At 36.7% G+C, this 26,776-nt stretch overlaps 2 protein-coding genes across 4 annotated transcripts in view; one reads left to right on the top strand and one right to left on the bottom strand.

Moving 5' to 3' along the window:
* The window catches only part of LOC135695044 (RNA 3'-terminal phosphate cyclase), a 25,877-nt gene extending 19,726 nt beyond the window's left edge, over positions 1–6,151 (top strand). For both annotated transcript variants that reach the window (XM_065213985.2, XM_065213987.2), the window contains 2 exons: positions 1,143–1,247; positions 5,359–6,151. In XM_065213985.2, coding sequence (XP_065070057.2) covers positions 1,143–1,247; positions 5,359–5,448 — 195 coding nt within the window. In that variant the 3' untranslated portion in view covers positions 5,449–6,151. The remainder of the gene's footprint in view (positions 1–1,142; positions 1,248–5,358) is intronic.
* Positions 5,733–26,776, bottom strand: part of LOC135695040 (uncharacterized) — a 27,420-nt gene continuing 6,376 nt past the window's right edge. Inside the window, exons 5-28 of one of the 2 annotated variants that reach the window (XM_065213979.2) lie at positions 25,773–26,030; positions 24,198–24,455; positions 23,161–23,418; positions 22,692–22,949; positions 22,145–22,402; positions 21,381–21,635; positions 19,814–20,068; positions 19,088–19,342; positions 18,571–18,825; positions 15,374–15,616; positions 14,816–15,070; positions 14,066–14,347; positions 13,701–13,800; positions 13,216–13,448; positions 12,561–12,866; positions 11,727–12,091; positions 11,177–11,470; positions 10,583–10,701; positions 10,292–10,443; positions 9,766–10,097; positions 9,360–9,485; positions 8,760–8,908; positions 7,404–7,539; positions 5,733–7,049 (exon numbers count right to left, since the gene is read on the bottom strand). In XM_065213979.2, the coding sequence (XP_065070051.2) occupies positions 6,975–7,049; positions 7,404–7,539; positions 8,760–8,908; positions 9,360–9,485; positions 9,766–10,097; positions 10,292–10,443; positions 10,583–10,701; positions 11,177–11,470; positions 11,727–12,091; positions 12,561–12,866; positions 13,216–13,448; positions 13,701–13,800; positions 14,066–14,347; positions 14,816–15,070; positions 15,374–15,616; positions 18,571–18,825; positions 19,088–19,342; positions 19,814–20,068; positions 21,381–21,635; positions 22,145–22,402; positions 22,692–22,949; positions 23,161–23,418; positions 24,198–24,455; positions 25,773–26,030 (5,477 nt within the window). In that variant the 3' untranslated portion in view covers positions 5,733–6,974. Of the gene's footprint in view, positions 7,050–7,403; positions 7,540–8,759; positions 8,912–9,359; positions 9,486–9,765; positions 10,098–10,291; positions 10,444–10,582; positions 10,702–11,176; positions 11,471–11,726; positions 12,092–12,560; positions 12,867–13,215; positions 13,449–13,700; positions 13,801–14,065; positions 14,348–14,815; positions 15,071–15,373; positions 15,617–18,570; positions 18,826–19,087; positions 19,343–19,813; positions 20,069–21,380; positions 21,636–22,144; positions 22,403–22,691; positions 22,950–23,160; positions 23,419–24,197; positions 24,456–25,772; positions 26,031–26,776 lie in introns of both variants that reach the window. The other variant, XM_065213978.2, reaches the window with a different exon arrangement.

The following is a 26,776-nucleotide window of genomic DNA, read 5'->3' on the forward strand; positions in this document are numbered from 1 at the left end:
AATGCAATTGCGGTAAAATTCTGCAATAGTTTGTTCAAAATATCTAGACTAGATGAATAAATAATTTCAAACTGCTTCATTGAGAAAATCAATTATAGTTCAAATATCTTTAAACCATATCTTACATCATTATTATATGGTTGCTCACATTCACAAATCATACCCAGTCTTACGCTCATTTTGATCATGCTGTAAATGTTATTTAGAAACATATACATTTGTCCAAAAACCCGTTTTCGATAAATTTATCGGGGGCCAAAATGTTCGGGGCCCTTTGGTTTCTGCTTGAAGGCGCACACCGTGCGTTACGCCACTGACAAAATGGGCAAGATGACCAATCGAGTTTTGTTACTCTAAGGTCCTTAATAGAAGGGGGGTTTTGATAGTTGGGGGGGGGTCAAACATTTTTAAAAAAATAAAAAAGCGGGGGGTCCTAGTAAGTGGAGGGGGGGAAATGTAAAAAAATCTGAAAAATCGCGTGATGATTCTTTTTTAGGGTCAAAGGAGATTTTCTTCTGAATACAATCGATAGCAAAATGACATTTATCACCATGTAATAATGTATTGTTGTTTTACTAAAATGAGCAGGCTAATTATCATTGTGTACATCAGTCAGGCCTATGTTAATCTTTTTAGGATGTCACTACTTCTCTGTGTTAAAACTTTTGTACAATGCAACCTCTTCATTTAAGAGAAACTTTACAGAAATTTCACACCTGCAAGATCAAAGGACAAATGATATAAGGGATATGAATGACTGCATATACAAATTAATAAACGGGGGGGGGGGGTATCCAAATAAGCTCCGGGGGGTCAGAAAAAATCAAAAAATTAATAAGCGTCCCCCCTTCTATTAAGGACCTTAGAGTAATAAGCAATGAACTTTAGGAATGTTCTTCAAGAATATTTATTCTGCACCTTTACGTTTAGATCCTAGACGTACTCTATTGGTAAAACATTCACTCGAAAAGATATTTCTCTCAAGGATGTTCATAATAGTTTACCGCAGGACTAATTATAAGAGTTGGTATCGGTAAAAGCAGTAAGTAGCAGGCAATGAATTCCTTGTAAAGTGTTTAATTCCATTTTCAATACACTTCTTTTGCTTTTTCAACTTAATTATTTTTTGTTATTTGTTTCAGCTGATAATTCTAATGGCCTTAGCGGATGGCAAATCTGCAATTCAAACTGGCCCATTAACTTTGCACACCCAGACGGCGATTCATATCGCTGAAATGCTCACCAAGGTAACTGCGTTCAACTTATCTCATAAATACAGGAATCTCTATTGTTTATCTTTAAAATGGGCTGCTGTTGCAGTCGGTCTAAATACTAGGCTACCATGACATTTTAGTTTTTCAGCTATATACAGGGAAAATATAGACAGAGCTCGGCTTACAACGAAGCGCTCCAAAAATTACAAAATTTGCCTTCAATTTGCATATCGGCTCCAATTTGCCAGAAAAAAAACAGTAAGTCACTGATAGCTTATCGAAAACATTTATAGCAAACTCCCGATAACATGAACCTCCAAGGAACCAATGACGTGGTTCGAAATAGCGAATGTTCGAGTTATCGGGGGCATTTTTGTGTTCGAAGAATGTGTACACTATGTAGTGGGTCGCGGGGAACGCATAAATATATATATAAAATTTTATTACTATCATCTATCTCTTGTGAGACAGTCAACACCGAGGGGCAAATCACTCCTGAAAATGGTGTACGAGATTTATAATCACTAGTGATTGATTGACGATTAAATCAATTTTGTGTGTGATTAATTTAAATTTTAGTGATAAAAGTGATTAGTTTTTTACTAATTTGTGATTAATTTGTGATTATTTCGAAACTGAATCATAGATTCAAAAGTGCTCTCAAATAATTTCATGCGCATAAACGTCGTTTGAACACGTGACGGTAAACCAATTCATAGGCTAAATTAAACAACATTTTTTCATAAATTAAATGAGAACCTATCATGCAAGTTTGGCAAAGATTTTCCAACATACCATATGAAATTGAAAAGTAAAAATTAGCAGTGGGAAAGGGGGGGGGGGGTGGATTTAGAGAAAAATTTGACTGTTGCAGATTTGCAAAAGAAAAAAGCTGCAAAAGTTTAATAACATTGAAAACAAAAAACAGAGTTATATTTTATGAACAGCAGCATAAGCAAATATCAAAGCAATATGATATATGATGGGTTTTCTACATAATGGATGCAGGGTGACATTAGCCTGACGTGAACAGTTTATTGAACACCTTGCAAAAGACATTAAGACAAATGCATGTTTTCTGTTGTGTGGGCCATCTACGCTCTTTATCAGAATTTTAATTTGCATTAAAAGAGCTATCTTTCCTGAACTTTAGCAATAGCAACATGGAAGCAAATAGCCTGGAATGAAAAACAGTGAACAGTTCTCAAACACCTTGCAAAAGACATTAAGACAAATGCATGTTTTCTGTTGTGTGGGCCATCTACGCTCTTTGTTAGAATTTCAATTTGCATTAAAAGAGCTATCTTTCCTATACAGTAACATTAATAACATGGATGAAAATAGCCTTGGATGAAAAACAGTGAACAGTTCTCAAGCACCTTGCAAAAGACATTAAGACAAATGCATGTTTTCTGTTGTGTGGGCCATCTACGCTCTTTGTTAGAATTTCAATTTGCATTAAAAGAGCTATCTTTCCTATACAGTAACATTAATAACATGGATGAAAATAGCCTTGGATGAAAAACAGTGAACAGTTCTCAAGCACCTTGCAAAAGACATTAAGACAAATGCATGTTTTCTGTTGTGTGGGCCATCTACGCTCTTTGTTAGAATTTCAATTTGCATTAAAAGAGCTATCTTTCCTATACAGTAACATTAATAACATGGATGAAAATAGCCTTGGATGAAAAACAGTGAACAGTTCTCAAGCACCTTGCAAAAGACATTAAGACAAATGCATGTTTTCTGTTGTGTGGGCCATCTACGCTCTTTATCAGAATTTTAATTTGCATTAAAAGAGCTATCTTTCCTGAACTTTAGCAATAGCAACATGGAAGCAAATAGCCTGGAATGAAAAACAGTGAACAGTTCTCAAACACCTTGCAAAAGACATTAAGACAAATGCATGTTTTCTGTTGTGTGGGCCATCTACGCTCTTTGTTAGAATTTCAATTTGCATTAAAAGAGCTATCTTTCCTGAACTTTAGCAATAGCAACATGGAAGCAAATAGCCTGGAATGAAAAACAGTGAACAGTTCTCAAACACCTTGCAAAAGACATTAAGACAAATGCATGTTTTCTGTTGTGTGGGCCATCTACGCTCTTTATCAGAATTTTAATTTGCATTAAAAGAGCTATCTTTCCTGAACTTTAGCAATAGCAACATGGAAGCAAATAGCCTGGAATGAAAAACAGTGAACAGTTCTCAAACACCTTGCAAAAGACATTAAGACAAATGCATGTTTTCTGTTGTGTGGGCCATCTACGCTCTTTGTTAGAATTTCAATTTGCATTAAAAGAGCTATCTTTCCTGAACTTTAGCAATAGCAACATGGAAGCAAATAGCCTGGAATGAAAAACAGTGAACAGTTCTCAAACACCTTGCAAAAGACATTAAGACAAATGCATGTTTTCTGTTGTGTGGGCCATCTACGCTCTTTGTTAGAATTTCAATTTGCATTAAAAGAGCTATCTTTCCTGAACTTTAGCAATAGCAACATGGAAGCAAATAGCCTGGAATGAAAAACAGTGAACAGTTCTCAAACACCTTGCAAAAGACATTAAGACAAATGCATGTTTTCTGTTGTGTGGGCCATCTACGCTCTTTGTTAGAATTTCAATTTGCATTAAAAGAGCTATCTTTCCTGTACGGTAGCATTAATAACATGGATGGAAATAGCTTTGGATGAAAAACAGTAAACAGTTGTTGAACACCATGTGAAAGACATTAAGATAAATGCACGTGCTCTGTTCTCTGCCCCTCGCAAATGATATCGCTATTGCAAATTAAACTGTCATTCCTGAAACTTTTACCGAGGGCAAAAAATTACAAGTTCCGGAATTATGGAACTTGATTATCAAACTTTATTTGGGAAAATTACAAGAATCTGACATAAACCATTTCCCATAGATGTAACAGTTGCAACCGCAACAGCCGGAACTGTCTGGATCCTCCTGCAGCAATCAACAAAAATGAGTGAAAAATGGCTGCTATTAGGGGTGTTTCTTGCTCAGATCAACATCAGTGGCATTTGGGCAACAAAACCAGCAATGGTTAGTTCAGTGACCAAGGCATCATAACGAGGCCTTAATTTTTGCTCCATCGCAGGGTACTTAGAAAAATGTGTTCTCGAGCGTGCTTTTGCAGATTTTCGAACGTGTTCATTAAAAGTGTGAAAGGGAGATTCTCAATATTACACTTCTCAATAACATATGCGAATAAACGTTGTCAAAGATTCTAATATTTGTTTTTAAGCAATTTTTGTGATTAAAGTTATACTTTGTGATTATTTCTATCATTTTATTAATGTGATTAATTTGTGATTTAAGTGTGATTATTCTAGAGTGCGCACGTGATTTTAAGCAGTGATCTGCCCCTCGGTCAACACCAGCATTTCCATCACATTCTTTTTTCTACCTTTCTATTCACTTTTCTCCCAGTTCCCCATAACATTTTGCGTTCTTACACATTCAAAAATATGTATTGTATTAGGCAGGTGCCCCTTAGGTTTATTTTTTTTATTGTTCTATTGTAATTTAGGTTGATAACTAGGCTCCTCTGATTTTGTTATTAAGTTATTACTGATGAAACGAAAGCGAAACGTCTTACGAAAGTGTTTTCTTTGATGTATAGTTATAATATTTATAATGTATATATATTTATGTATGTAATCATAAGGCAAAGGCTGACAGGAGGAAAATCTTTCCACAAGGGTGCTGCCCAATTGTATCGAACCACTCTTGGTCGGAATCGAACTCCAGTTTGCTGCTTCAAAAACCCACGCTCATTGCCCGAGTGCCCTGAGCCATAGTCTATGCTTGAGAAAAATACAAAGTAGGCAGATAAAGTTCATCATTGACTCTAGACGGACCTGTCAATGAAGAAATTCACCGCATCTCTTATTTTTGAAACAAATAAACGGATTTTTGTGTACGAAGAAAATTTACTTATTTCGACGTATTCATAACTGCCTTCAGCGGCATCTTAAGAGTACCAGTATTCTTTGGACACAGCGACAGGATACCTACCTTTATATGAATGTATTGGGCAAGGGTATTGTCAAGGTTACAGAACATCTGGAAATTAAAATAACCTTACGAAAAAATACCAATCAAGTTTTGTAATCATGTTGGTCTTTTTCAGGCCAAATTTACAACAAAAGCAATAAAAGAGAGGGAAGACGAGCAAGGAACCTACCTAATAGAATGCATTGGATCTGGGCATGCGCGATAGCCTCAAAAGAGTGTCACCGACGACATACTCAGGTGCATAGAAATCAAGAATACTGCGTCATTGACATAAATTCGATTAATTTTCAATCTTTCGCTAATGACATTAATATTGACTTCGAAAAGGGAACTCTTCAAGTTTTAGTAATGAAAGGAATTTTCAAACGGAAGATTTGCCCTTAAAATTGTACATTTTACTAAGAAAATGAAGCATTTTAAAGAAACCAGTGCAATCTTCGAGACCATTTTCATTAGAAGGAGTAGTCACTGAAATAAATGCGTCAGTAGTGAAGTTATATTCATTGATTAACTGGATAAACAATTTGTTTGTGATATTTTTTATAAAAAATTGCGCCAAGCATTTCGCGTGCTTTACTTAATAACACTGCTCTGAAGCAGTTTTCTACCAACGTTTCTAGTTAGCAACCATACAAAAGTTTGAACAATGACCCATATAGCGGGTTTTGTATTGCTAAAAAGATTCTAAATTGTCGAATAAGTAGATACAATTGCTACAAATAGCTTCGTCAAACGTAAATATAGTGGGATCCTGATATAAAGAAACCTGGTTTAACCAACTCCGATATAACGAACTATTTTCTGATTCCCTTCAGAGTTCGTTATATCGGGATTCGACTGTACATCATTACATCAACAGGTGTGCATTCCAGTACATAGTAGCGAGGACTGCCTCGCTCTATCAAAGGCACATGCATGACAAATACAAATAAAATTTAATGACCACTACAATGAACGGAAGGCTCCTGCTACGGGAGAAGGCTGTTAACAAACTGGTGCTTTCCTATATCGATATAGGATTTTGGGTATATTGAGTACAGTACAGAGAGCACGAAAACTAAAGAGGCGTTCTCTTGAGATGTTCTCCTTCTACACCAAGCCTTGCGTTTGATAACATTGTTTAGGTGCATAAATATGGTCAACGTATTACAAAAAATCGCAGGAGATGATGTCACGAGACTAGTTTAAAAAGCACTTTCCAATAAACTGTGTGGCTTTGGCATGACAGATCCCAAGTCCCTGCCTCAGGACCAAAAACAATATTGAAAAGCTATCTAAATTTATTTTTTGAATATTAGTTAAAATGTCAGAATTGGAGAATTCCTTAGGCGCAGCAAGTGTTCACCCCTGCACAGCATCCCATCTTCCTAGCATATAGAGACAAGTCTACGATACCCTGGTATTGCAATACTCTTCGTGCAAATACAAAACTAATTTTAACAAAACTATACCTGAAAATTCTCCTAACAATGAGCAATTTCAAAACTGTTCAACAAAACAGATTCATTTATACAAGATGAGAAATCGCAAAGTCAAATAATTCTAGCTGTATAGATAGCGGGCTGATTCAAGCACATTGAAACCAGATTGGCAATCGCCCCGGCAGTGATTTAAACATAGCCAGATTGCCAAGTTGCTGACTCCATTGCTGGATGTGTAAACATTAAAAAATGTCTTCCCCAAAGCTTGATGTGTAAACATTTTGATTATGCACAATAAACATGTCAAACACTACTCGAAGTTAGCATAGTGGTCAAATGAGTCGAGGTACTCTTGCAAGGCACGGTAGCAAAATTCGTACTGATCCTGCAAAACAAAGGTTTACTGATTCATTGGAAACTTACTGGCATTTAGTTTTGCTGAAAAAATCAAATCGGTTAAATATATATATTTTTTAACAAGAAGGTTGTTACCAATTTGACAAAAAAAAGTCTGCTTCCAGAAATATTATGTATACAATGATCGCAATATATGAATGTAATATGATTTTAACAAAATGTTAATTAATGACGTTCTTTAGTATCTTACTTAACGTGTATATTTATGTAAATATCAAAATAAAATTTTATTAACGCGCAAAAAGACGATACATAATGGTGCTGCATAGCTGAGGTAACAAAAGAAGCGTTCTTTCACCTATTAAAGAACTGAATTACTCACCCTTGTCTGGACCATGGCCGTTCTTTGTAAGCGCAGTTTTCTTACTGCTTGGTAAACATCAACCATTGCTTCCGTTTTCAGCCTCTCTATCAAATTTGTCAAGGCGATAAACACTCCAGTTCTGCCAACGCCAGCACTGTTAGATTTGATGAAAAAAACAGATCCGTTAGACATACTTCTATGCCACATAAGAATAACATCAAGTCATGCAGGTATTTCTACGATAAAAATCATTTGGTCTTTCAAATTTTCATGCTACATTCCTAGATAATTTCCTAAATAATCTGAAGTTAAACAGTAACAGTATAAAAGGTCAGTCGAACTAGGCCAATTAGAAAAAAGCGAGCACATGGCCGGTATAGTTCGATCTACAACAGGGTGCATAGTTTCTTGCTTGACCTTTTCAGCCTTAATTCTGACGTTTCATACTCTCTCTGAAGAGTGATAGACAAAAAGGGCAAGTCAGGTTGTATAATGAAAGATATACAGGAACAAAGCAATACGACGACGAGAATCCAATGTCACGAAATAAAATTTTCAAAATAAATTAAATTTAAAGAGTATACTAATATTTCGCCCCGGCATACAGGGCTTCATCAGAGTAAATAAAACGAACGAGTGAATGGATTTGAAATGTGAGATGGTGGTGCCGGATTGGTGGATGTTGAATGGTGTGAATGCAGCGCAGTGGAGAAAACATGGGATGATGGAAGTGGGGGAGGGAAGGGTGGTGGGTGATGTAAGGGGATGTGGGTGGTGCTATGAAGATTGATGCAATGAGATGATAATGATGACTGTGAATATGAGAAAGAAAAAAAAAGTTTTTGATGGAACTGAGAATAATGGAATGTTGATGATAGTAATAGTGGTGTTGATGTACAATGGGTAGGGAAAATATGATGTGGGTTGTGAGGGCGGCGTGATAGGTGATAAGTTGTTTTGTAAAGTTACCGGTCGGTAGTTCTGTTCATGCCGTTGGGGGTGAGGGTGTTCGCCAGGCCAATGAGATATTGCTCCTTAGGTTGTTTAATGTTGGCTTTTTTCAAGGGCATTTTAAAATTTATACCGCTAAAAATTACTCATTTGGATTCCGACACTACCTGATTGGTCGATTGATGATTAATATGATTTTTACTTAGAGATTCGTTTCCAATTTCAAAGTAACATAGTCAGCTACTGCTAGAAATCGCGAGCCTAAAGGCGGGACCTTTCAACTATTATAACCTGTGGCATAATTACAGTAGACCTAGATCTAAAAAGCGTGAAAGTAGTTGCTACAATGGCATTGAAAGCAAAGGGGCAAAAATCATACATCATATAACAATACTTTGATAAAAGCAATCATTATGAACGAACCTGCAATGTACTGTCACAGGCCTGTTCCCAACAGTTGTATTCCACTTCGAAACTTGTCCAATGAGATCTATAACTCCGAATGCAGATTCAGGAGGAGCGTTTTCCGGCCAAGACGTGTACTGGTAATGGCGCACACAACGTGACTGGCCCTGCTGTTGATAGTTAATTATTAGTATACCGCTTAAAAAAGGATTTATATCCACCCGTAAAGGGACTGTGCCACGGGACATCCTGCGTGGCTACACGCAAGTTGAAGCAAATAATTTATTAGTAAAAGATCACGCTTAACGCTGTGATCACACCAACGTGGGTGATTGTCTCAACGCTACCATGAAAATAGAAATGAAAGCGAAATCAACTTACAGCCTTCATAAGGTGGGAGATTTAGGATGGAGGATTTCAGGTGGAAAATTCAAGGTGGAATATAAGGCGACCCTTTGCTAAAGGCATGCCCTGCCCCAGAACGACAGTAAGCAGCAAGCAGGTAACTGAGAAAATTGCTTCTTTTCGTGTTTCAGGAAAACAATACAATTGATTTACAGAACCTTAAAAAAATCGAAATAAAGTTGCTATAAATATATTATTTAGGTTTGCACTAACCTCTGAATTGGTTAATTTGAAAACGCGAAGAATATAATCGGAAAACTTCTCCTCGCTGACCAATTCTATGATCAAAATGCCAATCTTTATGGATCCTCCATTCGGCCAGTAAGCATTGACTTTCACCTAAAAGAGTTTATCAAAATTACTGACTAACAGGGAATGTCTTTCTCTTCACAGATATCAAATTAGTGATGGCATTACTCATCAAATCTTCTGAAACACCGACATCAACGATTCCTTTTGAATAAACTTCTTAGAAAAAGAGAAAATAAGAAGATAAAGAGACAGACTTGCTTGTAGGTGACGCAGCCAATATTATCTCTACAGCTGAAACTACTTTGGCAGCGTGCCTAAACATCCTTATTTCCAAACACATTCTTATCACTCATAGTAAAGAACGCACCTTTCCGCCTTCTTCTTCTTTGGACAACATGACAATTGTCCTCGAATCCTTTTCCCAAATCATTCTCCAGAAGTCTTCAAAAGTTCTCTCAAGAGGCGCTTGGCTGGCAATGAAGGCGCCCTCCTGGACGTAGCCATCGATATGACTTGCATTGATGTAGTCCGAGCCACTTAGATTGTTGATCTGCGACAGCCGTATACGAGTGGAATCATAGGGGTAAACATTTTTGTACCTGTTTTTCGACTGGTTATGTACCTTACTTGCTTCATGGAAAGTATGGTGCGTTTCGTCTCTAGCTAGCGAGACAAACTCGTCCATCAAGCCAGTGCTTCCTGTCAAAGAAATCGAACGTTAGAAGTAGTACATCGAATAGAGAGTCTAAAGCTAACTCTTGTCGGTAATAGCGCCTTGCATTTAAAGACGAAGGAAACAGGAGTAAACCACCCTGCATAGTCAAAATGGTATAAGCCACACTGCACATGCATAGTCAAACTCAAACATTTCGAACGTTGAAAGCACATCTGACCTGTCGTAGCATCGACATCACTCTTTCGTTTGATGTAATCTCGCAAATCGTGCGCTTCAATTTCTGTATCTCCCGACTTAATATATTCAAGCACGGCGAAATGTATATACGCATATTGATCTTCAGTTTGCACCATTAGGTACCTCTGCTCCCTGCAAATCACAAAAAAAGTTCTAGGGAATACGCAACGATAAAAGTAATAGTAGAATAAGAAAAGTTTATTGCTAAGTGAATACCACATAAGAGACAGACAGAATAGCATCGAATATCATATAAAAGACAGACGATTACCTCAATTCAGAAACATTGGAGTATATTGCTACGTCTCTTTCGTTTGCTAATCTGTTGAGTTGTGTATCAATGACGATATATGTTCCAGTTCGCCCAACGCCAGCACTGCAGTGCACAATCTACAAAATAACAAAATTTATATGACTCAAACAATTTGGAAATCGTGAAACTTGTACGCTGAGGAAAGCATTTTTATAGCCAGCCAGGCTTTAGCAACACGGCAAGTCCTACCTTATGAATAAATAGCTGCTGGGCCTTGGTATTTTTATGTGTTTCCAGACTTCATGATATTGTTGACAAAATTGTCAAACCTTAATTTCTATAGGTCTTAAGGACCTTCTGAGTTTCAATGTAATTTGAACGGAAAAGATGTTATGAGTATTTGGCACCCAGCCATCTTCAATTGTCTTCTTTTGTTTGCTATAGTGTATTTGTCAGTGACTTTTATAGTAGCAACCAGATGACCTTGTTCCTTTCCTGCTTTGAATGGAAGTGAAATGCACAGTGAAATGGAAATTTTTGTGCTTCAAATTGTTTTGTTTATGATATAGAAAGATGTTTTATGCAGATAAATAAATCCAAATCAAAACTCACAAGTGGTCCATTTTGAGGTGCCATTTTCCTCCAACGGTTGACTTTTTTGATTAAAGAAAACAAAATCGAAGGCTCCGAAGGCACTCCAAAGTCCGGCCAACTGATGAAATGGAAGTGCTTTAAAGTCCTCTCAACCGCCTGTCCGACTTTGGTTATGTGGAATGTAGTTATGACCAGGTCCGGATACTCCAAAACCTCTAGCACATTTACAACAAGCGCCTTAAACGTCGCTGAACCGCAGGTAGGCCAATATTGAGCGCATTTCTGACGTCCTTTTTCTTGCACATTGGTGAGCTAAAACAAAAAACCAGCCTTTCTTTTGCACTTAGCCATTACAAACAACATACTTACAATGGAAAATACAAACCAGGATGTTTCTTTTTTTTGTATTTGTTTTGTTCAAAATTTATCGTAATGAATTATCAATTTTTACGATAAAACGTTGATGTGTCTTCAATTGCAACGTAATCAAGGGGTAACCAAGGTCCTAGCTTTTCGCAAATTATCTAATTTTTCACCGTACAACGATAGAATGGCGGATTAGTCTTACCATGACAATCGTAGAGCAGTCTTTCTCCCAAACCATTCTCCAGAAATCTGAGATGGTCTCAGGCAAAGGTCCCTGAGCTGCAACGTACTCCCTGTCGCCATTAAAACCACCAATATAGTTTGCGTTGATATAGTCACTGCCTGGAGTGTTATCGGACTGAAGCACGACGCGCGAGTGGTCGTAAGCGTGAATGTTTGCGTATCTGTTCTTCAAGGTGTTGTACGAGGCTGTACTATGATTGTATGAATGTCTATATCTTTTGTCAATCATCTGATATTCTTGGGAGAAGCCGTACCCACTGTTGGCTCTCATGTTATTGACATGGATCTCGAACGAGTCCCTTGAAACTGGTTGTGTTGGGTCCGCTGTAGAGAAGAGGACAGAAATTATGCGCATCCTGAAGTTACAGATATCAAGAATACCGTTTAGAAGAGTATTACCTATATCTAACAAAATTAGCAAAATGGATTCGCGCTTGTTAAAGAGTCACACAGAGGATAGTGAAAAGATCTATGGTGTTTGAGTAAAACTTTGAAAATCCCCTATTAAGTACTTCTTTGCAGAAATCAGTCTTTAAATGAACTTTATACGACAACGGAAACCAATCTTGCTACTTTCTTCTAGGTGTACAAAAGACAAACAGACCTTTTTTGTTCTGTTTGGGAGGCAGGCACCAGCTAATGTCTGACTCAGCCACAACTCATATTCCCAATGCGCGTGCGCAACAGCAATTTGAAGTAGATATCCATGCTCTGGACGTTGTCGATGAGGGGAAGGGGTGATGGGGTTCAGTACTTTGGCACTTCAGTTATACCGTGTAACATACAAACTTACCCAAACGCGGCTTCATGAAACTTCTTTTTAAAAAGGAAGGCCTGTGTGGCTTCTTTTCTTCTTCTTCTACGTTATCCTTCTCATCCTCTCTATTTCTCATGTACCTAAACACAAAAACAGCGACCAGAAACAGTGCCAACAGACATCCAATAACAATGCCAGCAATGGCTCCCGCAGACAACCCTTCATCTTTCGCTGTTGTCTTGAACTCCAGCCAGTTTGTGGATCTAAATTCTAAGTCATTGATGTATGCTCTGAAAAATGCCTTGTATTCAGTACCAGCCTCTAATGGTGCGTTATAGTACTCTAGAAGGAAACGTATCAGCATAAGGAAATACCTAGGCAGAAGGAGTTTTATGTCAACACTCTAACGTCATCAATTGGATAAAGACTAGGAAGATATCTCTTGTTTATCACATACAATCTGGGTGCAAAATTTGTTACAGGTATAGTATGTCAGAAAGCAATATTATTTTCATATTTAAAAACAACAAAAAATCAATAAGTTGCATGAAAGAAACCGGGAGAAAAATTATTAGTTAACGTCAACCAGACCATAGCAATATCATTTGACTCGAAACAGACTCCAAGTTCTAAAATGGTTGTCTAGTCTGCATACGAATGGGTGGCTACAATATTTTCTATCGAGATTCACCTTGGTTAGCAGATCTCCTTGCGCGCGTCGTTGTTTTATTTCTGCTCGTTCTCTTTTCATCCCCTACAGTAAAGTGCCACTCAGTAGATACTTCGAAGACACTTGAAGAAAATTCAGCCGTGATATATGGTGTATTGCTGGTTGCCGCTGAATATCCTTGTAACCCTGTGAGATCATCTGGACGGCTCGATGAGGAAGATGAGGAACTTTTCACCACAATAACCTGGTAAAAGCTACAAGATAGAAAGATTTATCATGTATGATTGTGCGAATCTAGTGAAGCTTCCTGTCCGGAATGGTTACAGGTTAAGGTCCCTTTACCGACCACCAAGACAGAGCGACCACTCTCCATTAAACTTTTTTACTGTGGCTCGTCTGTGAATGTAAGAGAAAATTGGTGTGCAGAGAGGTATTCCAAAAAATTATTCTAAAATAAAAGGCTCTTACTTGTAAGATAAGGACCTAAAAGGCTCCAACAAAATTACCTAATTTTACCATTCGTATCATCAAATTTCTTGAGTAGCATTGTTACAGTACTTTTCGATGGTGCAGGCGAGCTGATAGCATCTTTCTTCAGGGGTGGTGCTACAAAGTGATAAGATAAGAAACCATTGTCAAATGTCTAATAAACAATTCACTGTACTGGGCAGTGATGATCTCGAGCGGTCCTTCGCAACAGCACAGAACAAACAAATATCGAACAAAAGATAGTAGATCTACAGAGTGTTTGAGCCATGTTATCAACAGTGAGGGACATAACTGGCAGCAATAGGAGTACATAACGACGAAAACAGCTGGAAAACTTGTCTTAGAAAAAAGTTGTAGAACAACGTAAAATTGGTTCAGTTACCTTCAGTGCTTGTTTTCTCGCTCAGATTACTTGTATGACTAGAGCCTAATGAATTCGTTGCTGCTATATTGAAATGGTATACAGTGAACGGTAGCAAGCCTGACACATTGTATTGAAGAGACTGCGTTCTATTCTCCTTGTCTAGATTAGCAGCATCGGTGCCATACTTCAAAACATACTGACTGATTCTGCTGTTGCCATTAAAAGGCGCTTGCCAGCTTAGAGTGATCCATCGTGATTCTTTTTTTGTTACTTGGAAGGCGCTTGGGGGATCAGGCCGCTCTGGAAAATACAAAACCGTACGTTGATGAGTCAAGTACAGAAAGGGACAAAGAATTTTCATCGTTACATAATTAGCCAGTGCAGTACTACACAGGGTTATTTTGCTTTAAAAACAGAGGGCTAATTTGATTAGGGTTTCTGTAAACCATAAGAAACCAAATTCAACTACACTACTACATAGCAACGTGCAAGCTTCTCAGGAAGCGGGACGCAGGTTACATCTATAAACAGGTTTTCAGCAGGTTCACGATGGAAAAGAAGCTGTTTCAACAATTTATGTACTATCTATCAAATAATAAAATAATTCGACCGAGTGCTTTCTTCCACGTTTCATGAATTTCAGAAAATTTAGGGCAAAAGTTTAGAAAGTATACAGCAAATTTGATCGATCCGTGTTTTAGTTTTAATTTTGACATGAAATTCGATCGTAATGGAGACAATGACGGAACGAGCGGAATCTGAGAATACCTTGGACAATAACTTCTTTCACAACATGAGCAGTCCCCAGGTCATTTTCACACAAGCAGGTATAATTGCTAGTGCTGTTTCTCTGAAGTGACAAATTGAACCTTGCACTGTTTGTTCCTTTGATTGGATTATTTTTATGTTTCCAGGTCACGTTGGACGGAGGTACACTGTCTGAGACACAAACTAGCTCCAAGGAAGTGCCGATTCGGACAAATGGAAGAATATGGGACGATGTCACTGTGACAACTGGTGGATCTGTAACGGAAAGGATGCTTGAAATTGAGGAGGTGAAATCACGCTGTTATAAATAAAATACCGAAACTCAACCCTAAAGGCAGTGACTGCATGTTAATCTTGAAGAAGGGTTTGAATATCTCAAAAAAGAAGCTCAAAAACTAAAACCAGCAAATTTCCAGTTGGAATATGTATTGCTTTTTGCGGTAAAAGTTGGGTCAAATTGTCAGTTGATGTCAAATACCAAAATAGCAGCTACGCTATACAGAAAACGACAATGCAGACTTTAGCCGTTACAGTAGCAAAAGCATCCAATTTACTTACATTCTACAGTTACGGCTGTTTGGCTCTGTTTAGTTCCAAGTTTGTTTGCACCAAGACAAAAATAAGTTCCAGCGTTATTTTTCAATATTGGATTCCAAGTCAATGTGCTTTGAGAACTGACAAGTGCATCTCCTTTATTCCAAGATATTGCTGGCTTGGGAAGACCCTCCACAGAGCACTCGATTGTAGATGCGGAGCCGTTCCGAAACGTAACTCTGGCTTTGACGATAGGGGCATCAAGATCTAGAGAAGAAAAAAAACAAAAAATGCTGTAAAAGATAGAACCATCATGCAGAAGGGAAGTAAAACTGAAATAAGCTTGCTTTGTTAACTGCTGAAAGCTCATACCCTGAATAAATTTATTCACAGATATCAAAGTGAATTACTTATCTGAATACAACTTCCAATTGTAAACTTTACATTCATGCAAGTATCTGAGGCTGACTTAGACCCTGTCTACACGAAAAAAATGGGACCGATCCAGTTTGGAATTCCAAAATTTTTGCAAACGTTTACACGAAATCGATCCCAAAGTATATTGTGCTTACACGGGATCGATCCCAGATCGGACCACACGGCTTTCGCGTATTGCTTATGCCATCAACAACACAAAGAAAATACAACCAAATTTATAGGAAGGCTGAGAAGATAATGGCTTTGAATTGAAAAGGTAGCAACAAAATGTTCATTTTGAGCGATGAATAAAAAGGTCCCTACTCCTGAATATCACGCTGGAGTAAAAACATTATATGTTATAATAATAATAATCCATAATATTATTTCACTTATTAATTAAAGTCTACTATCTATAGGAATAAAATTGATACTATTATACAGTGATTTAGAAGCGATTTAAAGAAATTAATTAAAATACCTAGGATTTAATTAGACAAATAATTGAAAATAATTCATGTTAGATAATTCATGTTAGATAATTCATGTCAAGAACCCGACCTGTGCTACAAAGGTTCTACATAGCCTGCAGATGCAATTATCCTTCCATTGTTTGATCTTTACTTTAAAGATATTAAGAGTATTTAGGTTTTTCAAGTCATCTGGTAGATTGTTCCAAAGCTTACATCCCAAATGAGACAAGCTTTCAATTCCATGAGTGATGGTTCAAATTTTTGGGATTTTTATTAATTTACTGTTTCTAAGGTGGTAGTGGCTACTCCTTTGTATGAATATTTCATTCATAAAGCTTGGATTGAGTTCATGTACAGTTTTGTAGATCTCAATCATTAGTAGCTGCAGGTTTCCTTTGTGTATGGACACACAGTTGTTTTCAATCAAGAGGTATCAAAATCGGACACCTTGTTTTTGCATGCGATACGCAGTGCCTTTTTATGTATATGGTTTATCTCAGTATTTAGGGTTTTGTCACAGAACATCCATGCAAGTGATCAATAGCTAAATTGGGATAGAATAAATGCACTCATTGTTTGTTTGAGTTGTTCTGTGTTTAAGTAGCATGAAATGCGGGAGAGGCCGTGTCGTTTTTGACTTAAATGAGAGTTTTTGTCTCTTGTTACACCAAGTAGTCTTCCTAGCTGTTTCATTGATTAGGTTGTTTTCTATTTGCATGGCTAATTCATTGCTTTGATCGCCAGAGGTCATGAAGTGGCATTTGTCCCCATTTAACTTCATACAGTTGTCTTTAAACCATTCTGCAACTGTTGAGGAATGATTCTCTAATTTGTCAACTACATGTGTGGGGTCAATGTCGCTCGCAGGTTGGAGCCTGTCCTCTAAATTTATCAATAAAATCGTGAAAAAATAGAAAACTTTCCCCATCTTGTTTTGTATTTTCCATCTTGTGGGCGAAGAGGGCACGCAAGATCTGACCAAAGGTCGAAGCACCGTGCTCAAAGCAGACCTCATTAATCTGCGCGAGCGGCGCTCGCAGGCACAAAAGCTCATTCTCAGGAATTTCTGCAGGCACATTTCTAAATTTATTGTTATTTACCTTTGTTGTATTAGAGTCATGCTTTTTCAAACATCTTTCTTGGTATTGAAATTGAACGGTCAAATAAAATATAAAAGGTAGTAGTTGCAAGTCTTTATTACCAAAATGACAGAAGGTCCTTACTCTAAAGGTGCCATTTGATTCTCAAAATCAAGTTGGCTGTTTGTCTCTTTTCCTCTATTATATCTTGGTGGAAGAGATTATTTGCAATTATTGTATCATTTTCTTCAGAGTATCATGTTATGACTTGTTAATCTCATGCTGAAGAAAGGACACTTCCTTTAAGTTAAAGTCTTCAAGCTTTTGAATCTTGAAGCTATCGATTTCTGAAATTTCATGCTGCACCTCCAAATAATTCATCAAAAACAAAAAAATTTTCGACAATTTGTGACAACCAAACAAGCCTCTATTTCTTCAATTTTTGGAGTAAAAGCATTTCTATATTAAAATAATCAAATCTTACAAGCATGATAAACTCAAAGCTAAAAAACGGAGTATCCTTATAAGATACTTTTTATAATAAGACATTTCAACGGAAGTAATTGAAAATAGAATCTTTCTTCGAAATGAGAAAACCCAGTGTAATGTCGAAATTCTTGCAACCTTTGCCAAGGAAGCGAAAGCAAAATCCTAAAATTCACAGACCTTAAAAGAAGATGTTCTAAACAAAACTGCTCCATTTAAAGTAAAGCGTTTAAGATATCGAAAAGCCTTTGATGAAATCGTGAAGATGTCTCTATTTGATGAAATCGAATCGATAACAGCGATAGGGCTACTTGACAACCCAAAACAACCCATAGATAAAAACTGGATCATTCCCTTTCTTATGTACACAATATAACGTTAGTAGCATTTATTATGTTATCTGTTCAGTTTTACATGTAGTTACATGTAGTTCATGATGATATTGATATGGTATCTGCTTTTGACAAATGCAAGTTGGTGTAACAGAATTTAGTATAACATAGGTTCTCGATTTATCAGTATCTGATTATAAATTGCACCCTACTTTACTTCGCGGCACATTCTTACTCGGCTTTGCGCTCGCAGGCGCAAAATATTATTGATGAGCCCTGGCTCAAAGCACCTCAAACTGGAGAATTTATTAGCCTCATTTCCTATCCGTGCCAATTTGGGATCGTTCCCATCTATCCCGGCCTGGATCGATCACGTGCAAACGGGGTCTTAAATGCATTAAGTCCCATTAAAAGAATAGGTATTCGCTACTCACAGTGAACAATAACTGTAAGGTTGCCAGACAACCTATTTCCCACGTTATTTGATACTTTACACATGTAAACGCTGGCATTTGCTCTATTGATGCTGGCAAAATTGAGAATTGCTGAAGAGGACACTGGTGTACCGCTCGCCGTTACCCATTCATAATCAGGGGCTGGGTTGCCTTTAGTTGAGCAGTGTACTTGTAATGGCGAGCTTTCATTAATGATCACGTTCTTTACGCCAGTGAAAGTTGGCATATCAATGTCTAGAAAGCAAGCAAATTTAACAGTAAGAAAATCTACTTCAATATAGAAATGAGTCAAACCAAAGCAAATAAAACTGAATCCATTTTTGGTTTTGTATCCATTTTGAGACTTAAGCATTTACGAGGAAACATTTCCCGTGAAGAAAACCTCCAAGCCTTTTTTAGGAATTAATACTAAAAATAAGCAAATTTGAAGCGCATTGCTGCATGCAGTATGTTTTGAAGTGAAACTAGAGGCAAAGTTTGAAAGACTAATACTTACAACGAACATCAATGGTCAAATTGATGGATCTCTTTGTACCAGCTGCGTTCGATCCAATACATACATATGTATTTGAATCATTCCTTTTCAATGACGTGAACTGCAAATATGGGGTATTTGAAACCACAGTGCCGGAATATGTTTCCCATCTGAAATTGGTGATTGGGTATGCAGTGGTCGAACACACAGCGTAGAACGGGTCGCCTTCTTTTAAGCTGTTGTGATTGGATGTGTTGAATCGTGGGCTGTCAATACCTGGATTAACACAGAGACAATTGAATAGGCAATATTGATGAGGAGTCTTTTATATTTCTTGAAAATTAGGAGAAGGCGTTAATTGCCATGGAAAAAACACACAACAAATGGTCTGTTGTTGTATTTCAGGTTCTGACAAGCATGGGAAAAGTGCAAAATGTGATTGGATAGCTTTAGATGGTGATTATAAGAAAAGTGTTAGAAACGATCATTTTGGAAATAACTGGCGATACATAAATATTTAAACATCATCTCGAGCAACACTTTATCCAAAAGTTAATTAAAAAATGTGATAAGGAGTTGCTGGCTTTTTCCTGCATCTAATCATGCTAGTCACAAACAGACATAATCACATTATATATTCAAATAGTTATTGGATAAAGGTTCATGTTTCCATGTCATTATGGTTAAATTAAAAAATACCATGCCCAGCAAAAAGGATCAAAACATGAGACAAGACACTTCACTTACTTTGAACAACAATCTCTAATGTTGAAGAACTTTTTGAAGCAACCGAATTTGTTGCCGTGCAAACATAATTTCCAGAATCGTTGCGATGTATAGAATCAAACGATAAAAGCGACGTTTTTGATATGGTGGTCCCTGAAAGAGTCTTCCATTCCAAGCTGGCAGCTGGATTTGATGTCACAGTACACTGAACATGGAGCATTTGGCTTTCTGTAATCACAACCGCCGAAGAAGTATTGAATATAGGTGTGTCGACATCTACGAAAATAACAAGTCATTTAATACAGAAACCGAATAAACGAGTTTTTTCACAAGCGCCATTGTTTTAAACCCTTCAAAGACCCTTACTACTATACAACACCACAGCGTTAAAATAACGACAGCATCGGGAGCAAAATAGCATTTCTACCCCATGGCCATTACATAAAACAGAAAACAATGTCGGGCAATAAGACATGTAAGTAACACACTAGCAAGATATAACTAAAAGTTGAACTAATAACAAAGAAAACGGAAAGCTTGGCTAAGGGGACATTTTAGGGGGAGATTGAAAACTTAATCCAGCCGTTGTGTTTCCAAAATGAACTTAATCGTTAAGTTCAAGCTTGTTGGGGTCGCCTCTAAAGAAAAATGTTCATCTCCGCATAAAAGAAACTGGAAGATATTTTGTGTTGAGCTACAGAAAATCTCTGGGTTTGAAGCACATCATTGACACCAGCGACAAGACTACGTCTTTGTACACCCACCTCATTCTATGTATTAGGTACGTATTAAGACTACGTACAAGCACCTCATTCAAAAACAGAAATTTAATAGCACAAAAGGTGCATTTGTTGAATATGGAAGTGTGAACAGTTTTTTGGCGGTACAAAGCTTGAAAATGGCTTTGAAAAAAGCAAACATTTTAGAACAGCTTTTAGCCATTATGTTGGAATATGGAAGTATGCAATGTACACTGCAACTGCCAGCAACTGTCTAGCCCATGATAACATCGTTTCGTGCAGGGAGTAAGACGGAAAACGACATGTACAGCCAATTTTCATACGGGGATCTTTAAAAGTCTGACACACATCCTGTGTAATTTTGCTCTTATGTAAACATCCTAAATGGCAGCAAGACAGCAAAAAGAACATCCGAATAAGCGAAAGATTACTGTAGGTAAAATGGCACTTAGTCTACTTGTTACTGCAAATGATCCCTTTTAGTTTACGCTGAACTGGTGTAATGTAAATAACCTCATTATCTAAGAACATTTCAAACGCACTGATAAAAGAAGAGGGTGTACCCAAATACGCTGAGTCATGATTTTCGTGCTGGAATGCTATTGGTGGGTCTGGCACTGATCACATGAAAAAGCCTGGTACTGTTTAAGAAAACAGCTTCGGTCAATTACAAATTGTCAACAACGGGTGCCAATATCTCATGAAACTACAGCAATCACGCCGAAAGCAAATGACCCTCTAAAGATGACTCAGTGGCTTTAAGTATGATGTCAAAATATCTGACAGCAAAAACCTTGATTTTTAATGCCACCGCAAGACGCACAATGTGAAATTGAAATACAACTTACACTGCACATTGACTGTCACTGTGTTGGAAAAACTCGTACCAAAAGAGTTCTTTGCAACGCAGAAATATCCACCGGAATTATTACGATTTATCGTCTCAAACCTGAGATCAGCAGAACTCGATAGAACAATGCCAGCGGAGCTCTGCCAATAAAATTGCGCAGGTGGGTGAGAAACTGCGGAGCAGCGGACCAAAAGCCTACTTGAGTCGGTTACATTCACACTCGCCGTTGCATTTAGCGATGGCTTGTCCAGATCTATCATGAAGATATGTAGTTAAAATTTGGAATGTATAGAAATATATTTATAAAATTACTGGGTATTGCGCAACAAGGTCAATAGCTACGGATTAGGAAATGGCGAAGCGCAGAATGGGCTAAAATTGACCCCGTATTACAGACTAAAATCAGACAACTATTGCACTTTCACGATAATGCTATCAATTAATTTTCCTAATCAAACAAAGAAAGTATTGATGTTTTGGCGTAGCAACATAAAGCATTGCATATTGAAACCCTTCTAATCTCTCCATATTTATAGTCAGCACTGATCAATGTAAGAGGAATCAACTAACTCTAGAGAAGAGGTGGTGTAAAAGCAACTGTCGTAGAAACTATTGGCGCAAAAAATGGGGAAAAAAGGGCTAGAGTGGGAAATTCATCGGTTCATTTTCACAGGAATAAGGACTTTGCTTACCACAGATACAAGATAAACTGAAGAAACATAGGAGAACTCCAAGGAGTAAGTCTCCCTTGGCAATACTTACAATTGACTTCAATGGTCAAGTTCGCAGATGTTTTCTTCCCAACTTTATTATTCGCAATGCAGCTATATGTTTTGGCATCACTTCTCTTTAAAGCAGGGAATGATAGCAATGGAGCATTCACAACTGAGGCACCAGATGAGTCAACCCAATGGTATTCCGCATTTGGATTCGACGTGCTAGTGCAAAGCACGTACAACTGATCTGTTTCATTCAAAATGATTTTGCTAACCGAAACATTGAGAGCAGGGCGGTCGATATCTAACAAAAACAAAAAACAGCCTTAAAACAACGATAGCAAATAGAAGAAAAACAAAGTTTCTATTCATGATGCTTTGGTGAACGACAAGAAATGAGATTATTTCACGGAGGAACTGTGACTTTCTAATCCTATTTAAACAAAAGGAAAACTGACAACTAAACCTAGATTAAGACTCAAGTCATTATAATTACACGGAGGACGAGATGATGACTTTAAGTCAGGACTCGTCTTCCAGTTGCCCTCGCCACAACAAACTGAACTGAGAAAAACAAAATTAGACACACTTACATTCAACGTTAAGATTTAATACTTTAGATGCAGCTTTCCCAGCGCCATTTGTGACTGAACACGTATAAGCGCCACTATCATTTCTTTGGACTGCTTGGAAATAGAGGATAGAGGAACTAGATATGACATTGCCAGTGGGAGCATACCACTTGTAAGTGGAAGAAGGATTCGAACTGGTAGCACACTGCACGCCAAGTGGTGTTGTCTCGGTAAGCACGATGGAATTCGATGACGTATTGAATGTTGGTGCATCAAGAACTGTTGGTTGAATATTTAAACCAGTGAAATATAAAATGATGACAAATTTAATGCAGATAAGTCAGTAATCTTTATGCTAGAGAAATGAATTGATTAAAAAATACATTGCTAAATCGACAAAACAATAGACTTACAGAAGTTGTATGTGCATTACACTGACAAGAAAGGAGATGAAGACAGTTAGGGAGAGACCCACAGGAAGACTACTTACAGTAAACATCAAGAGTGAGATTCTTAGAAACAGTCAATCCAGCATTATTTGTAGCAGTGCAAGTATATGATCCGTTCTGATTTCTATTTACAGAGCTGATTGAGAGAACAGATGAGCTAGAAACAACAGTGCCTGCTTTGTTGGTCCAGGAATAGGCTGCTGTTGGGTTGGAATTTGCTGTGCATTCAACGAAGAACGATGACGTTTCATTCAACACAATTGATGTTGAAGAAGTGTTGAATGCAATTGGGTCGATATCTAGGGAAATACAACAAACTTAAATGTAAAAACTGAATAAATAAACAATTCATATTGACGTGGGAAACGGCATCAAAACATTAGTGGCAGAGTTATCTACTGGAGAAAGGCTTTTAAGACCTGGGTAGTAGTTAAAGGGTGAAAATGAGAGCTGAAATATCGCCTATATGAAAGATAACATTCATCGATATAGATTACACGAATGAATGGAGCATCCAGTATTATAGATGAGTAGATGATTTCTATAATTTTTCAAGTTTCATAGAATTATATTTACAAACATAGCTTTGGTCTACCTTCTTCGCATGTAAGTACGTTTAAAAAAGCTTTAAAAAGCAAAAAATTTAGAACATAATAACGCTTTTCGTCTGAAACCCCTCAGAGAGTAAAACGTCAGTATACTTTGGTCTATATCTAGGCCTGTTTCGATCAACAATGGGTATATATATTTCCTTACTCGGAGTATTCGATAACAACAAAGGGATAAAATGACCTTCAAACTGAGCATTTCTTAAAGTTGCGAACCAAACCAATTAAAAAGTTTCAAATAGGTTCTACCAAACTACTTCGCTTTCGTCCGGCAGAAACCTTTTCACACATCATTAGTAGGTTCCGAGAAAGAAAATCGTTTTGCGGCCATGAAGCAATATATAGGATAATAACTTTTTTAAATTATGATGCTTGTCATAAAAATACTCATGAACCATATATTAACAATATTCAAAATTATTATTCAGATCTACTATAATAAAAATCAAAACAAATGAAATTCTACTTACATCGAACATCAAGAGTGAGAGTCTTAGAAACAGTCAATCCAGCATTATTTGTAGCAGTGCAAGTATATGATCCGTTCTGATTTCTATTAACAGAGCTAATTGACAGAACAGATGAGCTAGAAACAACAGTGCCTGCTTTGTTGGTCCAGGAATAGGCTGCTGTTGGGTTGGATTTTGCTGTGCATTCAACGAAGAACGATGACGTTTCATTCAATACAATTGATGTTGAAGAAGTGTTGAATGCAATTGCATCGATATCTAGGGAAATACAACAAACTTAATTGTAAAAACTGAACAAACAAACAATTCGTATTGACGTGGGAAATGGCCCCGTAAATTAAATGGTAGAACCTTGGTAATAGTAGAAGGGTGAAGAAGACGTCTGACAGATCGCTTATATGTAGGATGATTTTTGCAAATTTATTCTAAGTCAATAAAGCTTACAACTTCTACAATTTTCTAGCTTCATAGAAACATTTCCCTTTATGTAAACAAAAATAGTTCTGGGCTACATTCTAATTTGTGAGCATGTTTTTAAAATAATTACCTACTACGATTAATCATTATGGAAACCGATTGCAGCCAAAATAAAAACCTTTCAAGCAAAATCAGAGAACTGAGCCTAAGCATAAAAATGTAATAATTTTCATTCTAATATATTTTACATTGAAACTGATATTTTTTAACTTTCTTTCAAATTTCTTTCAAATATTTGCACACAAACTTTTATCAAAATGTATCAAAACTAGCAATAAGGGTAAAATATTTATGCTGAAAGTCTTCTGGTATCAAAAGAAACTCGTATAATAAAAAGATTTCCCAAAAACCTTTCTTCATATTAGTGTGCATATATGTACATATACATAAATTCTGTATTTGCGTATACGTATGTATATATTTATTTTTATTAGCTCTTTCCATATAATTCTTTTTCATGCTCTTATACCCGTCTTCCAATTCCATTTCTCGAATTCCATACTCCTTTAACGTTTTTAGTTCTATCATCGCTTTTCAATTTTACTTTATAACGGGCTATGCTCGCAACGTCGTTAAATATTTTAAAAAAAATTTTTCCTGGTACAATTTACTTACGTTGATCGTTATTATATGCTTGCAAAATCTGCTTAAAACCAAATCATAGCATGCAATCATGCAGACATTTATAAAGCACAATTACCAAACCATATAATTCAAGCTAAACGCTACAATATTTACGCAATGAATTTTATCTTGAGCTACTACCGCAAGCAACCAAATGTTCTTGAAATTTTCAATGACATGAAGTTGCAAATCTAACCAAATTAAAAGTCCTTATAACTATTTTTAATCCAGTTATGTGCAACTATTGAATGCAATAATTTTATCAAGCATAAGTCTTTTCTCCCATCTAATAAGTTCCCAGATAGAAAAATGCTTTGCAGCCATGAACCAATTAACTTTAATTAAAGATTAAATATCAGTTAAAATGGAATTATTAACATTTTAAAAATCACCATACTCATGATAAATATAAAAAACCTTTATCTAAATTATAATTTATCATGATAAAAAACGAAATAAATAGTCTGTACTCACAATGAACATCTAACGTGAGACTCTTAGAAACAATTAATCCAGCACTATTTGTAGCAGTGCAAGTATATGATCCGTTCTGACTTCTATTAACAGAGCTAATTGACAGAACAGATGTGCTAGAAACAACAGTGCCTGCTTTGTTGGTCCAGGAATAGGCTGCTGTTGGGTTGGAATTTGCTGTGCATTCAACAAAGAACGATGACGTTTCATTCAACACAATTGATGTTGAAGATGTGTTGAATGCAATTGCATCGATATCTAAAAAATTACAAAAACGGAGATGTCCAAATTGAGCAGATGTGTTATTAAGAATGATATGTTAAAAGTTGGGAAAATTTTGAGGAAAATTTTTTAATGGATGGAAGCTTCAAGAAAATCAAAGTAGGGAGGAATATTCAAGAATAGAAGAACGAAAAGGAAGAAATGAATAGACATGCCAAGAAATGAGAAAAGGAAGAATTGGAGTATAGAAAGAAGAAATGGGGAATGAAAAAAACCCAAAAACCTAAAAGTTATTACAATGAAAATGGATGTTAAAGTTTGTGTGGAAATTTTCTTGTATTACAATATTTTGATATAAATATTGCGAATTTCATCCAAATCGAAACTCTTAGTGACAGGTATTTTACAACCCTACAACTCAGAACCTCTGTCATTTCAACTTCTACCAGCATCACAGTAAATTTCAGTTAAGCATGGAAATGAATATTCAAACTTTGCAACAAAGGCAAAATATATTGCAACTTTATAAGAAAGAAAATCCAATTTGAAATGTGCATTAGAGCAGAGCAGCAAAAATAAGTTGTGCATAATTCAATGTACGTAACTTACAGTAGCTACAAATTTATTTAACTTACATATAAACTCAGGATTAGGGAACAAATTGAGCCATCAATATTATTGATAGCTTTCTACATTTATTGAAGTTAACCAAAGCTAGAAATAAAACATTTTAAACTGATGATAACATCTGATGATAATATAGCACTAACCCCCATTGCCAT

Source organism: Rhopilema esculentum, chromosome 8 (assembly GCF_057945365.1).
Source record: "Rhopilema esculentum isolate cy_ngs chromosome 8, ASM5794536v1, whole genome shotgun sequence".
Classification (NCBI taxonomy): domain Eukaryota; kingdom Metazoa; phylum Cnidaria; class Scyphozoa; order Rhizostomeae; family Rhizostomatidae; genus Rhopilema; species Rhopilema esculentum.